This window comes from Sceloporus occidentalis, unplaced genomic scaffold, assembly GCF_023333645.1.
Source record: "Sceloporus occidentalis isolate IW3139 unplaced genomic scaffold, rSceOcc1.0.p SCAF_5, whole genome shotgun sequence".
Classification (NCBI taxonomy): Eukaryota; Metazoa; Chordata; class Lepidosauria; order Squamata; family Phrynosomatidae; genus Sceloporus; species Sceloporus occidentalis.
Genome location: NW_028316985.1, coordinates 83,598,589 through 83,610,640, shown reverse-complemented (window position 1 = coordinate 83,610,640; position 12,052 = coordinate 83,598,589). Strand labels below are relative to the sequence as shown.

At 38.8% G+C, this 12,052-nt stretch overlaps 1 protein-coding gene across 4 annotated transcripts in view; it reads right to left on the bottom strand.

Annotated features, from left to right (window-relative positions):
- Positions 1-12,052, bottom strand: part of RELN (reelin) — a 354,155-nt gene that overhangs the window by 61,736 nt on the left and 280,367 nt on the right. For all 4 annotated transcript variants that reach the window (XM_089524577.1, XM_089524576.1, XM_089524579.1 and 1 more), the window contains 6 exons: positions 10,213-10,353; positions 8,550-8,727; positions 6,439-6,523; positions 4,253-4,435; positions 2,775-2,946; positions 2,564-2,666 (listed from right to left, as the gene is read on the bottom strand). In XM_089524577.1, coding sequence (XP_089380703.1) covers positions 2,564-2,666; positions 2,775-2,946; positions 4,253-4,435; positions 6,439-6,523; positions 8,550-8,727; positions 10,213-10,353 — 862 coding nt within the window. The remainder of the gene's footprint in view (positions 1-2,563; positions 2,667-2,774; positions 2,947-4,252; positions 4,436-6,438; positions 6,524-8,549; positions 8,728-10,212; positions 10,354-12,052) is intronic.

Here is a 12,052-nt window from a genome sequence, read left to right as displayed (position 1 = left end):
CCAAGACCTCAGCAGAAGATGTTTAATTTTTTAAAACAACAAAATGACTTTGCCAGATGCCAACATGCGCATGTAGGTCTTATGGGGTAAACACAGTGAAGACTCATTTCTGTCTGATCAAAATGACTGACTTCAGAGTGATTTGTTGAACAAGCTTTTAATCTACATTTTAAAACAGAAAACAGTTTGCATTCTATATATTATTAATTTGTTGTCATGTCAAATTGAAATGTGCATGGATACACAGTTAAAACAGCTTTTCCAAGAATACACAATGCTTCCTTATAAGCAGGTTCTTATAATCACAAAAAATGTGCTGTGACTATTTTGCATGTGTTAGCTACTATAATTATAAATCTTTGTAACAGGTTTTGTATTAAGCCTCTTTAAATATGGGATCACTACTGAATGTAGATGGAACTGCCCATTAAGATCAAGATGGGAAGCTGGACTTCTTCTCTACATATATGCTATTGGGAAACAAGGCATACTTATATCATGACATTATCACATTGTACGTTTTCCCACATCTGTCAATAGCAGTCAATGATGCAGAAGAAGGAAACAAAACACACAACCAGTATTTTACGAGAAAGATAAAAACTAGACTTTACTCCCCTGCCTTTTTTCTTGAAGGCAATTATGATACATAATAAATTTAAACATGATGTTCTTCTTTGGTTTTATAATCTTTTTCAAGTACCTCAGTTAACAAAGCAGATTATTCCTGGGCATTATTTCTTTAACAGAAAATTTGGTGCCAGAGGCAGAAATAACACAGAAAGAATAAGGACAGATTCCTACACTACACAAAAAAGAGCAGTTCCAATATTTCAGCAAACCCTTTATATAAAACTAACAACATGCACATGTGAAATCAAACAAACAGGTCAGGCAAGCCTTGCATAAGTAAACAAAAACATTTGAACCTGCTAGAGACCATGTGAATTCTTCTTCCAAATTCAGGGATGATTTTTTTCCCCGTTGACTAACCTCTGCTTTTCTTATGATTTCAATTTTGGTGACTAAGGTATGTTTTGTTTTTAAAAAAACATGCTGGAGGCACCTGATGAGGCAGGCCCACCTTTCTGTTTTGATGTCCATGCATCATGCTTAGTAAGGGATTCTGAAGGCAGCTGCTCTTTACCTTGCCTGATGTAGGTAGGTGGACACTGTTACAGTAAGACTAGTGATAAAATAATCCTATTCTTTCCCAGCTCAAATTTTATTGAATTGTTTACAGCAAACATAGAAAATCTATATTTCTCCAGCCTTCCTTCATTATCCTCCCAATGCTGATGCTGCTTAAACATTCAGCTAGAAAGAGGACAAGGAAGAAAAGTGGATACTTAGGGGTACAATGACTTTGTAAAAGGTACCTTCTTCATCAAAGGTTTTGTGAACTGAGGTATGACTTCTCTGTGTGTATTTTGACAGTGCAAAATGGAGAGACACCACAGTAGACTATGGCCCGGTACATACCGGCCCTTTAAGACGCTCTCGTCACGTGCTAAGGTTGCCTTGGGGCGGCGCTTCCACATGCCCCACAACCCTCTCACATGATGAGGGCATCAAAATGGCAGCGCCCTGTACACATGGGCGCCGCCATTGTTATGCAAGCGCCACACGGCACCCACATGGCGCTGCATGGCACTTGCGTAACGAGTGCACCGTTATGCTGCCATTGTGGCATAGAAACCCCCCACTTTTTGTGGGTTCTTTTTCCGCCAGTGGGAAGCCATGCGGTTTTATGGCTGCAGCTTCCCTCTGGCGGAAAAAACGGCGCTGCCAGCCCAGACCTTCAAAGAGGTATGTACTGGGCCATAGACATACAATGGCCTATTGGTAGTCCTGACTAGAGTATACCCATTGAATCATTGGGATTTGGCTACATATTGACTCACCAATCACCATAATTGATTGAATGGGTCTACTTTGGACTAACCAACAGGATGCCAGATGCTTGTATATATGTAAGAGAGAGAGAGAGAGAGAGAGAGAGAGGGAAGCAGAAAGCAGATGGACAAAGGTTAACATAGGGATGCCATTATTTATACATTCGTGGAAGTCATAACATTTTAAAGGGACATGTTATGACTATCAAGGGGGTATAGACAATGGGAGTATACACTTTAACTTTAAAGTCTTAATTCACACAGTTATCTCTACAGCAGTGCTACTTAAAGTGGTGCTTTGCAGATAGTTGACAATCTGTGAGCTATTGGCTGCTGGTCTGCAGCATGTTTTCGGGGGGTGGGGAGAGAAAAAACCGTAGTATATGGGCAAAAATACTGTACAGTGTCAGTCCCTGGCATATTCAAGAACCCCTCCATCAGTTAGCTTAAGCTATACTGCCCTACAACACTTCAATAGCGTAAGAACTTAATAGTCTTCTTACGTCTTTATGAATTGAACTAATTCTAGCAATCCATATGGAATAATTTATGTTAACAGAATGTCTCTCCTTCCTTTAAAAATACAAGACAGGCAGAGAAATAATAGAGCAAAGCTAAGAAAAGCTAACAGTTGATAATCAGAAGAAGAGGAATACAATGATAAGTACCTCAAATTGGATTATGGTGTTCTCATTCACATCCAGATCCCTTGTTGTAATGGAATGTTCCCCAACCTCATTTGAAACAAATACCATAGCAGAATCTTCCTCCCTATTAGAGAAACAAAACTGATAATTCATAACTGAATTATTACCATCTACTAATAAGTGACCTTTTTAATGGAATAGCTTTAGTTGGGTATATATATTTAATACATACGGTGCTCCTTTAGAGGAATATGGACAATAAAGTCCAATGTTGCCACCAGGATAGAAAAACCAGTTGTCTTCCTTTGGACCAAAGTCAAAAGTATCAAGAAGAATAACAGGATTCTTAAGGTTGTTTCCATCAATAATAAAATCATCAAGAATCCAGATTTCTTCCTTCTTACCTAGGAAAATAAGTCTATTTATTACTACTGATTTAATTTCTGGGAAAGAAAGCAGCACTATTCTGAATAATCAGTGTTACTCAAAAATATGTTAAGAATATGAAACATATAACATCTTATCTTGACAAACTCCTATCAGGCTACCATATGTACTAAAATACTGTGGGAAAGTGAACTGAATATATCAATTTCGGACTCAGATTGGTATGCTATTTGGTCATCTAGTGTATTGAAGTCAAGATCAGCTTTAACCAGAGAGAACTTTCTAAAGCTAGTACATAAATGGTATTTAATTCCTATTAGAAAATGACAGCTGATAAATTCTATATCACCCCTATGTTGGAGAGGATGACCAGTCTTAGGGACTTATATCCATATGTGGTTAAACTGTTTTAAAATTAACCACTTCTGGCATGATGTCATCAACCAAACTGCTTCAATTACAAAACAAAAAATAATCTTTTGCCCAGTCCTTTTGATATTTTCAATATACACAAGAAATAATAAATCCTTAAAAAATAGAAAGTTTATCTCTTTTTTGTTGACAGCTGCTCGATTAGAAGTAGCTAATAAAATTGTCTCTCCTTATAGATTATATTAATACAAATTTTATATCAATTTCTCCTCCATCTAGCCACTGTTCTCTATAGTCAGATTTATTTTAAATCATTTGAATTGTGTAAATTCTTAATAAGGAATACCTTATTAATTTTAATAAGGAAGGATTTTCAATGATTTGAAATTCTTTATATCATTGTCTTATGATTGTAAGATTTTGTATGATATATTTTGAATAAATTTTATAAAAAAAGAAAAAATATGAAACATATTGACCATTACAGCCTAACATGAGGACATATCTTTACACGTTTGGCTATACAGGTCCAAAGACATCAAACCCATAACTAACAACTAAGTCTTGCCTGTTCCAAAGATTATCTTCCAAAGAGATATTGAGAGAAAGAGACTGAGAAAGAGAGATTTGTCTGTTTATATTAGGGATTTTTACCCTACTATTCAGACAGTTCCTGGGAGAGGTTTCAAAATATAAAAACATCAAAAAAATAACATAATAAAATATAATGTTGTAATATGCAGCAGTAAACTATGACATATGTGAAAAGACATATGGCACAGGAACAAAACATAAATCAAACTGTTAAAAATGATGTTAAAAATAATACAAATTAAATTAATCTTGGCACCCTGAATTTCATCTTGTAGGAGAGAAAGGTAAGACAAAAATATGATAAGCAAACACTCTTTTTGTGAATAATAAATATAGTTTGGGATGTTTCATCTATACCATTGTTAAATGGCTGCCAGAGCCTGAACCGCGTAGCATTTGTTCGTGCCGTGTATGGCAATGGGATATTAATGAAGAGAACGTCTGTTGTTTGAGTGAAGTAAAACTCATCTATCAGGTTCCAAGTAATACCCCCATTAACAGAATACTGGAGCAGAACAGAATGCGACCTCTCTGGGGTACCTAGAACAAATGGGGACATGTCATAACAGCACAGTAAAAGTCACTGTGAGAATGAGCTATTAGGCACGGAAACTTACTAAGCTTGTAGAGGTTTGAATATTTTAAATGAGACCACAAAACAAGTATATTTCCAAAGAACTAACAGTCTTATCATTAATGAGCATCCTATTCATTTGCCCAATAGAAACTTTTAAAAGAGACATAACCAAAAGTAAACATAGCACTAGAGTGTGGAAATGTGTTAACAGTGTGTAGTTATCTCCAACTATCTACTTTGGGAATGACAATAGTGAGAATGAACATATTTGGTCACATTTGAAAAATAATGTAACATGTAAGAGTGAAGATACTCCACTCGTGTAGTAAGTAATGGTTCCTAACCATTTTTGCTTTTTAAGGCCATTGTTTGATACTTTATGACAGGAATTTTAAACAATTTATGCTATTTTATCTATTTCCCCCCTCAAAAAATTAATGGAATAGTGATCAGAAACTAATTAGCAGTTTAAGAAGCAACACTACAAGTCACTTTCCCAACACTTCAGTGACTAATAGTAATGGGTCACTTCTCAAATAACATAACAAATAATGGCAACAAATTGCATCATAAAAGTAGTTTTCCAAGCTCTGAACAGACTTTGTTTCTGTAATTTTCGTACATACTACTTGAGGCAATACAATGTCAGCCGCTTGGAATCCCATTTTGGGAGAGAGGTAGGGTAAAAATCCAATAAATAAAAAATAAATCAGAGAAATCCTGGAGCCAGGATTTGGGCTTAATTTTTAAAAAATTTCTGGTATTTATTAGGTTTTATGGACCTTATCATACAAGGCACTTACCGCTGCTCAAACCTTGCCCAAACGTTGCATAAGCACCGGAGGTGGGATCATCCATCACACTTCTAAAATATAATTGTTTTATGTTTCAGTGTTTCATGTTATTAAAAAAATGGCTTCTCCTGGCTTCCCCAAAACACTTCATCAACAGAAGGAAAGCAGAAAGCCTCAATTATGTTTTAGAAGCACGACGGATGATCCCACCTCCGGGGCTTCTGCAATGTTTGGGCAACGTTTGGGCAGCGGTAAGTGCCTTGTGTGACAAGGTTCTATTTTTGAGACGAGATGGAAAATTATGGATAGGTGTGCAAACCTAGGACTGGTATAGGAATCATTTGTGGGTGTGGGGAGATATTCTACAAAGCCTACCAAAAACCATAATGGCCAAGATCCCATTTATTTGTAGTAAAGAGAAATACTCCACTGGTGTTAGTACATTGGAATGTGTGGCAGATTTCTTCTGACACAGCAGGCCAACTGCATCTATAGCCCCTTCTTTTCTCAGTGCTTTGCTCTGTGAAGTCTTTAACGCCAATGCGATACATATGGGGAAATCACTTTCCCTTTTTGACATATGTTTTCCTAATTCACTTATTGCATATTGATTTGGCTGCAATTAGCAAATTATCATAAATTACCATTCAAGAGAATAAAGCCCAGGAGACTAAGCAGTGTTAGAGGCATGTGCAGTTCCCATCAGCCCTAACTGGCATAGTCAATGGTGAGGAATACTGGAAGCTGGAGCCCAACAACATCTGGAGGGTTGCTGTTTGCCCACCTCTATGGTATAGGGAGGACATTTTTACTCTCAGTGTCTTGTTGTGAGGTTTCTAGAGCCAACCATTCTGTGTTCAACTACCTTGTAGAAGCATCAGCTACTTGCTACCCTGACTCCCAGTCTTGGGAGAAAGGCAGTATAAAAGAAAGAAAGAAAGAAAGAAAGAAAGAAAGAAAGAAAGAAAGCAACCAATCAACCAACCAACCAACCAACAAAAAACACACACTAGAATCTTTCTGGCTATCACTGGATTCAAGGTGTTCTTAGTTTGGCCTCAGAACTAAAAACAGTTTGGACATCCCATGTTTTTTGCAAGTTACTACATATTAATTTATTATAGTTGCAGTCCATAAATACTAATACTGAAATAATTAAAAAAATTACTTACCTTTGGCTAAAAATTTAAAAGAAAACTGGATATACATTGTATGAGTACAATCCAAATCTCTTGAAACAAGCATTCTCAGCCCTTCCTGGAAACAGAATAATAATAAAAAAAGAGATCTTATATTTCCTAGAACAGATCAAAGTTTTCTGTAATTCAGTCTTGCCAAATAATTACAAAGAACAGTTATATACGTTTATATCAAAATCATTAAGCTAATCTAACAAAATAATATGTGCATAGAATTTATTGTATTTTCATATGCATGTAAATTTAGATCAGTTTTGCACAACCTGTGATCCACCAAGCTGAATGCAGCCTGCAAATTATGGATTTTGTACCAATCTACCGATCAGTTGACTCCCCATGTGTCTTTACAGTGCTAGATAAGTAATACAAGGTTTGTTGAAATGCTATGATGGGCCCAAGACATTTTATGACCTAAGGCAGAACAGCAAAGGACAATCACCCACCCCAGTCATGTTGAATAGTACTCAAGGCTGAGGCTGAATTCAGTAACAATTCAGTAACAATTCAGTAACAATAAACAAATTGACTAAAAAATTTGCTGCCTTTTCTTAACACCTAAAACGAGCTGTCTTTGTCCAGTCTACTGATTTATGATATGCATTCTTCTAATCAACAACAATTTAGGTAGTCAGAATCTTCAGTTTTGTAAGTAATATAACAAGAAGCCCACTCTCCTGCCCTTATGATGGGAGAAATTTTGTTCTCTTCAAGGTATTGGCTAAATGCCATGCAATGGTGTTCTGTGGTGCTGATGTCAAGCCTCTTGGCCATTTCTTTTGGTTGAATGTTGCTTTGTATGACACAACTGGATCTGTACTTGCTATTGCTATTGCTAACTGGCAGGGTGTGGGCACTTAGTTTCAATTGGTTCTCTTCAACTGGCACCACAAGGTGAAAGTATCCACCCATTTCTCTATTACTGCTGATTGGCTTGAGGGGAGATGGGAGATGAATTCTTGCCCAAAGACAACTTCCTCAGGAAAGAGTGCTAATCAGTGCCACATGGAAGAAACCCTTGTCAACTTCTGATCCCTTCATGGTATCTGGCTAGGATGAACCATAAGATCTATGCCCAGGGTTTTGAGCATGGACGCCTCTGGTGGGGAGATCCAGCTTAATCAGGTTCCCACATACAAATTTGTGCCACACATCTCATTGGCTGCCGTGCTACAGTTTCGTCTTATTCTCCAAATTTTATGTCTGGCATTGTGATCTGGATGGATTCCAAATTTATTTATTTATTTACAAAGTGCCATATGCTTCAAAATATGTAGACGTCAAATAAAACAATTTATCCCCTGAAAGCATTCAAATCTACATCCTATGTCATGGATGAGCAATTCTGTGGCTTTCGAGATATTGTTGGGCTGTAATTCCATAGCTCTAACCTGGGTAGCCATGATGAGAAATGATGAGAGATTCACTTCAATAATAGCTGGAGCACCACAAGTTGCCCACTGCTATTTCTACGCAATAAAAGGAAGTGGGTACACAAAGGAATAGAAAAACGAGAATAAAAGCTGAATGGCGATGGTAGGCAAGGTGTGAACATTATGGGAGAAGATGTAATAAGAAAGGAAGAAAGAAAGTTAATCCAATTAAGAACATGAAATATGTGAAAAGTCAGGGGGGAAGTGTATATTTAATGAGAGGTCTAAGTGGAAGCCACAAAAAGGAGTAAGACTAGCTTCAAATATGCTTTACTAAGGCAGTAAACCCCTCACAAGGGGATTGTAGCAGCTCTGTTTTCACCTTTGGGATTGCTTGAAAGTGCCTGTGTGTTAAAATCCAGAGGGAGTTCTCTGTGATATAATGAATTTTACATGAGGCATGTGCTCAAATGAATTGCCCTCACTCACATCTATAAAAACTAAGGTGATAGTTCCCAATTAAGCACATGTTAATTTACTTGGGTGAAAATGAATAGGATAAAAACAAATTATTATGACAGAGAAATAAATAGCAGCCAAAATAGTGGTGAAAATAAAATTTCAGGAATCTGGAAACGGCTACAGAAGAAACTGTTATTTTAAAGAAACAGCAACTTGTGTTTAAATAATCTTTGAACATAAACAATGTCTAACCCCTTTAAAGATGAGAGTAGTTCCAGATTTGATAGTGTCACCATTTAGGTTTCCTCTTTCGGCTCCGTACACTTCCGGCCAAAGATCAGGATGCAGGTTGCCATTGAAGTCATCTTTCAGGACAGAAGGGAGAGGAGCAGCAGGAACACAGTAAGAGCCTCCAAAACCTCTGTCACACCTAATAACAAATTGTGAGGAGTGGTTGGGAGTATAATCCACTGAATGATGAAACTGACTACATTCAGATATAACAACAAGCCAGAATTGCTAAGAATTCTAGCTTATTGTTTATGAACAATGAACATATTAGCATGAAGTAGAAAAATCAAGCACAGCACAGACCAGTCCCTGAACTATGTGATATAGTCAAACTTATCTTCTTAATCCATGAACTGAAGAATCCGCAGCTTGAAAATATGTTTTTAGATATATAAATTCCAAAAAGCAAACCTTGATTTTGCCATTTTATATTAGGCCATCTTACTATCCATTGTATTTAATGAGACTCAAACATCCATGGGTTTTGGTATTCCTAGGGGGTCCTGGAACCAACTGGAGCAGATACCAAAGGCCCACTGTATTTTTCTTCCACTATTTAGCCAGACCACACTTCCAGGATGATAATGGTGACCAAGGCCCGTTACAGACTGCCCCTTTGGGGCGGCCTGTAGGCGCACCTTTCCCCGCCAGATCAGGGCCTTAGTGGCCAGAGCGGCAGCCGCTGAGGCCCCGATCCGCCGCTTTTCGGGCTGCGGGGAAGCAGTAAAAGGCCCCTTCCCCGCAGCCTGGAAAGGGGTGTCCTTGGGGCTTCAAGCCCCAAGGACACCCCGCGGTGGCGGGGAGAAGGAGAAAGGGGCCGTTTGGCCCCTTTCTCCTTTGGTCCGCTGGGCGCAGCCGTCTGAAGGCTGCGCCCAGCGGCCCAAACGAGGAAGGAGCTCCGAAATGGAGCTCCTTCCGGGGTCGCGGAAAGGGCGCCCTAGGCGCCCTGCCGCGACCCCAATACGTCACAACCACGCCGCCTCATTTGGACGCGGCGCAGCCGTGACATATTGATAACGGCGGCCGTGTAGAATGGCCACCGCCATTTTGTGCGCGCGCAGGGCGCACTAGGGTTAGGGCAGTGTGGAAGCACCGCTCCATATTAACCCTAGTACGCACTCTGCGCGTACTTTTAAGCCCGTGTGTAACGGGCCCAAAACATTACAGAAATGTCACAAAGAGGTGAAATTATCCCTTGGAAGATGCAACTGAAATGCAACTTGATTTTCCTTTTTTTTCTGTAAGAAGCAATTAATGATAAGTAACTAAATATTTGTAGTTACTCCCCATACCAACTAAAAAGTAAAGTTAGGTTTCCTGTTACACCTGGTTTGCCACTTCCCTAACAAATCTGAGTGCAAAGCCTGGGTTTGATATAGGTTATAAATTCCTTGTGTGTTAGAAGAGCCCAGGTAATGAAAAACATTTGCTTCTTCATTAGTTGCTGATCAAACTAAACACTCCTTGTACGCGTGGTATGGTTGGACAATATGTATAAGGAATGCAGGCTATGAATAATGAGCTATATCTCTCAGTGCTATAGACTTATTGCTACAGAAAATAGTTCCATCCCCATCCCCAACCTAAAGTCAAACAAATAACCATGAAGTACTTGTTCTCTTACACACAACGGCCAGCATCACAGATTCCATGGCCAGAGCACATCCAAGGGCATCCAGTGGCTAAGATTACATTATCAATAGACCATGTATCCCCACCAGAAGCATATTCATATTGGATCCACCTGAAGCGTGTTCTGGGGGACCTGGTAAACACACACAAGAAAGGGAATAATTCAGGACAGTCTTATAAAATATAGGTAAAGGAAAACTTATGTGGGAAGAGTCTACACAATGCAGATAATAATATATTCATAAATTTGTATGTGTGATTAAATGTCCTATCTTTAATGATTTGTTAAAAATTTAAAACATAATTCAACAGTATTCCAAATTCTGTTTATATGTCATGCCAATTTTAATATTTATTTTGGAATGAAAAGCCATGTTGTCTGAGACTCTTCTTCAGCACTTGTACTTTATGTTGTGGAACACTCCCTTGTGCAAAAGGATCACTTCACAGTAAAATTATGCTGTATGTAACTCTTGCTCTGATTTCATGGAAGGTGAGTGCTCTGAAAATTCCAGGACATGTTAACTATTCCTTGACAGCTTTTCAAACATGCTTACAATTATACATGCCAATGCGGAATGGCGAAAGAATTGACATGTACTAAATTTATCATATGGTAGACATCTTATGAGTTGACTGCTTGAATTCATTCCAAGTTAATAAAAACTGAGAAGGCAATTTTCCACGGACCACAAGCAGATGCAAACTTGCATTATGCCCTTCTACCACTGAGCTTAACATTCAGAGGCTTCCTTCAGAGAACTTCCACACTTGATTATGCCCTATGGATTTTCTAGTTTATATATATATATGTGTGTGTGTGTATTTGATTATTGTGTAAGTTTAAAATGAAAACAGATACACTGGTACCCCGGGATACGAAAGGACCGGGTTACGAAATATTCGGGATACGAAAAAAGCGGCTTGTAAAAAGCTGTCCCGGGTTACGAAAGATTCTTCGGGTTACGCAATCCTTTTCGGCGCGAAATTCAAAAGATGCAAACTGCAGCGATAGGCTTTCCAGGGATTTAAAGGGCTAACGGCTAACCCAGGGGGCTGGGTTAGGGGTTAGCTTGGGCGCGAATTTTGAATTTCGTTAGCAGCAGTGATTGGCTTGCGAAATCAAGCTGATCAACTGTATTGGCTAACGAAATTGGGGGGGGTGGCCTGGCTTGAGGTACAAAAGCCGGCTTCCATCGATCTGCTCCTTTGTCTGGCCCTGTGGACTGTGTGAGGAAGAGTTGATATTTTGAGCTCTGACTCTTGGGTTCACTTGCGGTTCGGACTTTGCCTGGCTTTGGACTTTTGCTGCCTTTGCCAGGTGTATCTTCGGATCAAGACCGGCCATCAGGAATTTCTCTACAGGTAGGTTGATGGATTTTTACCTTCTTCTTGTGGGGTGGGGTGGGCTGAGACAGTGTGACCATGCTTTTGCTGTGGGGTGCTGGGGTGCTGTTGTTTTTTTTTAAATTTTTTTAATTTTTTTTTAATTTTTATTTTTTTTATTTTTATTTTTTTGGTGTTTTCAAAGTGTGGATTGTGGGTTTTGCTACACTACTGGCATGTTCAGATTTGTGGATGATGGGCTAGAGCTGCTGGGTTGCATTTTTGGGGTTTTTTTGCTGTTTGGGTAACATGCTCTGATGTGTGGATGATGGGTTAGAGCTGCTGGGTTGCTTTTTTGGGGGTTTTTTGCTGTTTGGGTAACATGCTCTGATGTGTGGATGATGGGTTAGAGCTGCTGGGTTGCATTTTTGGGGGTTTTTTGCTGTTTGGGTAACATGCTCTGATGTGTGGATGATGGGTTAGAGCTGCTGGGTTGCTTTTTTGGG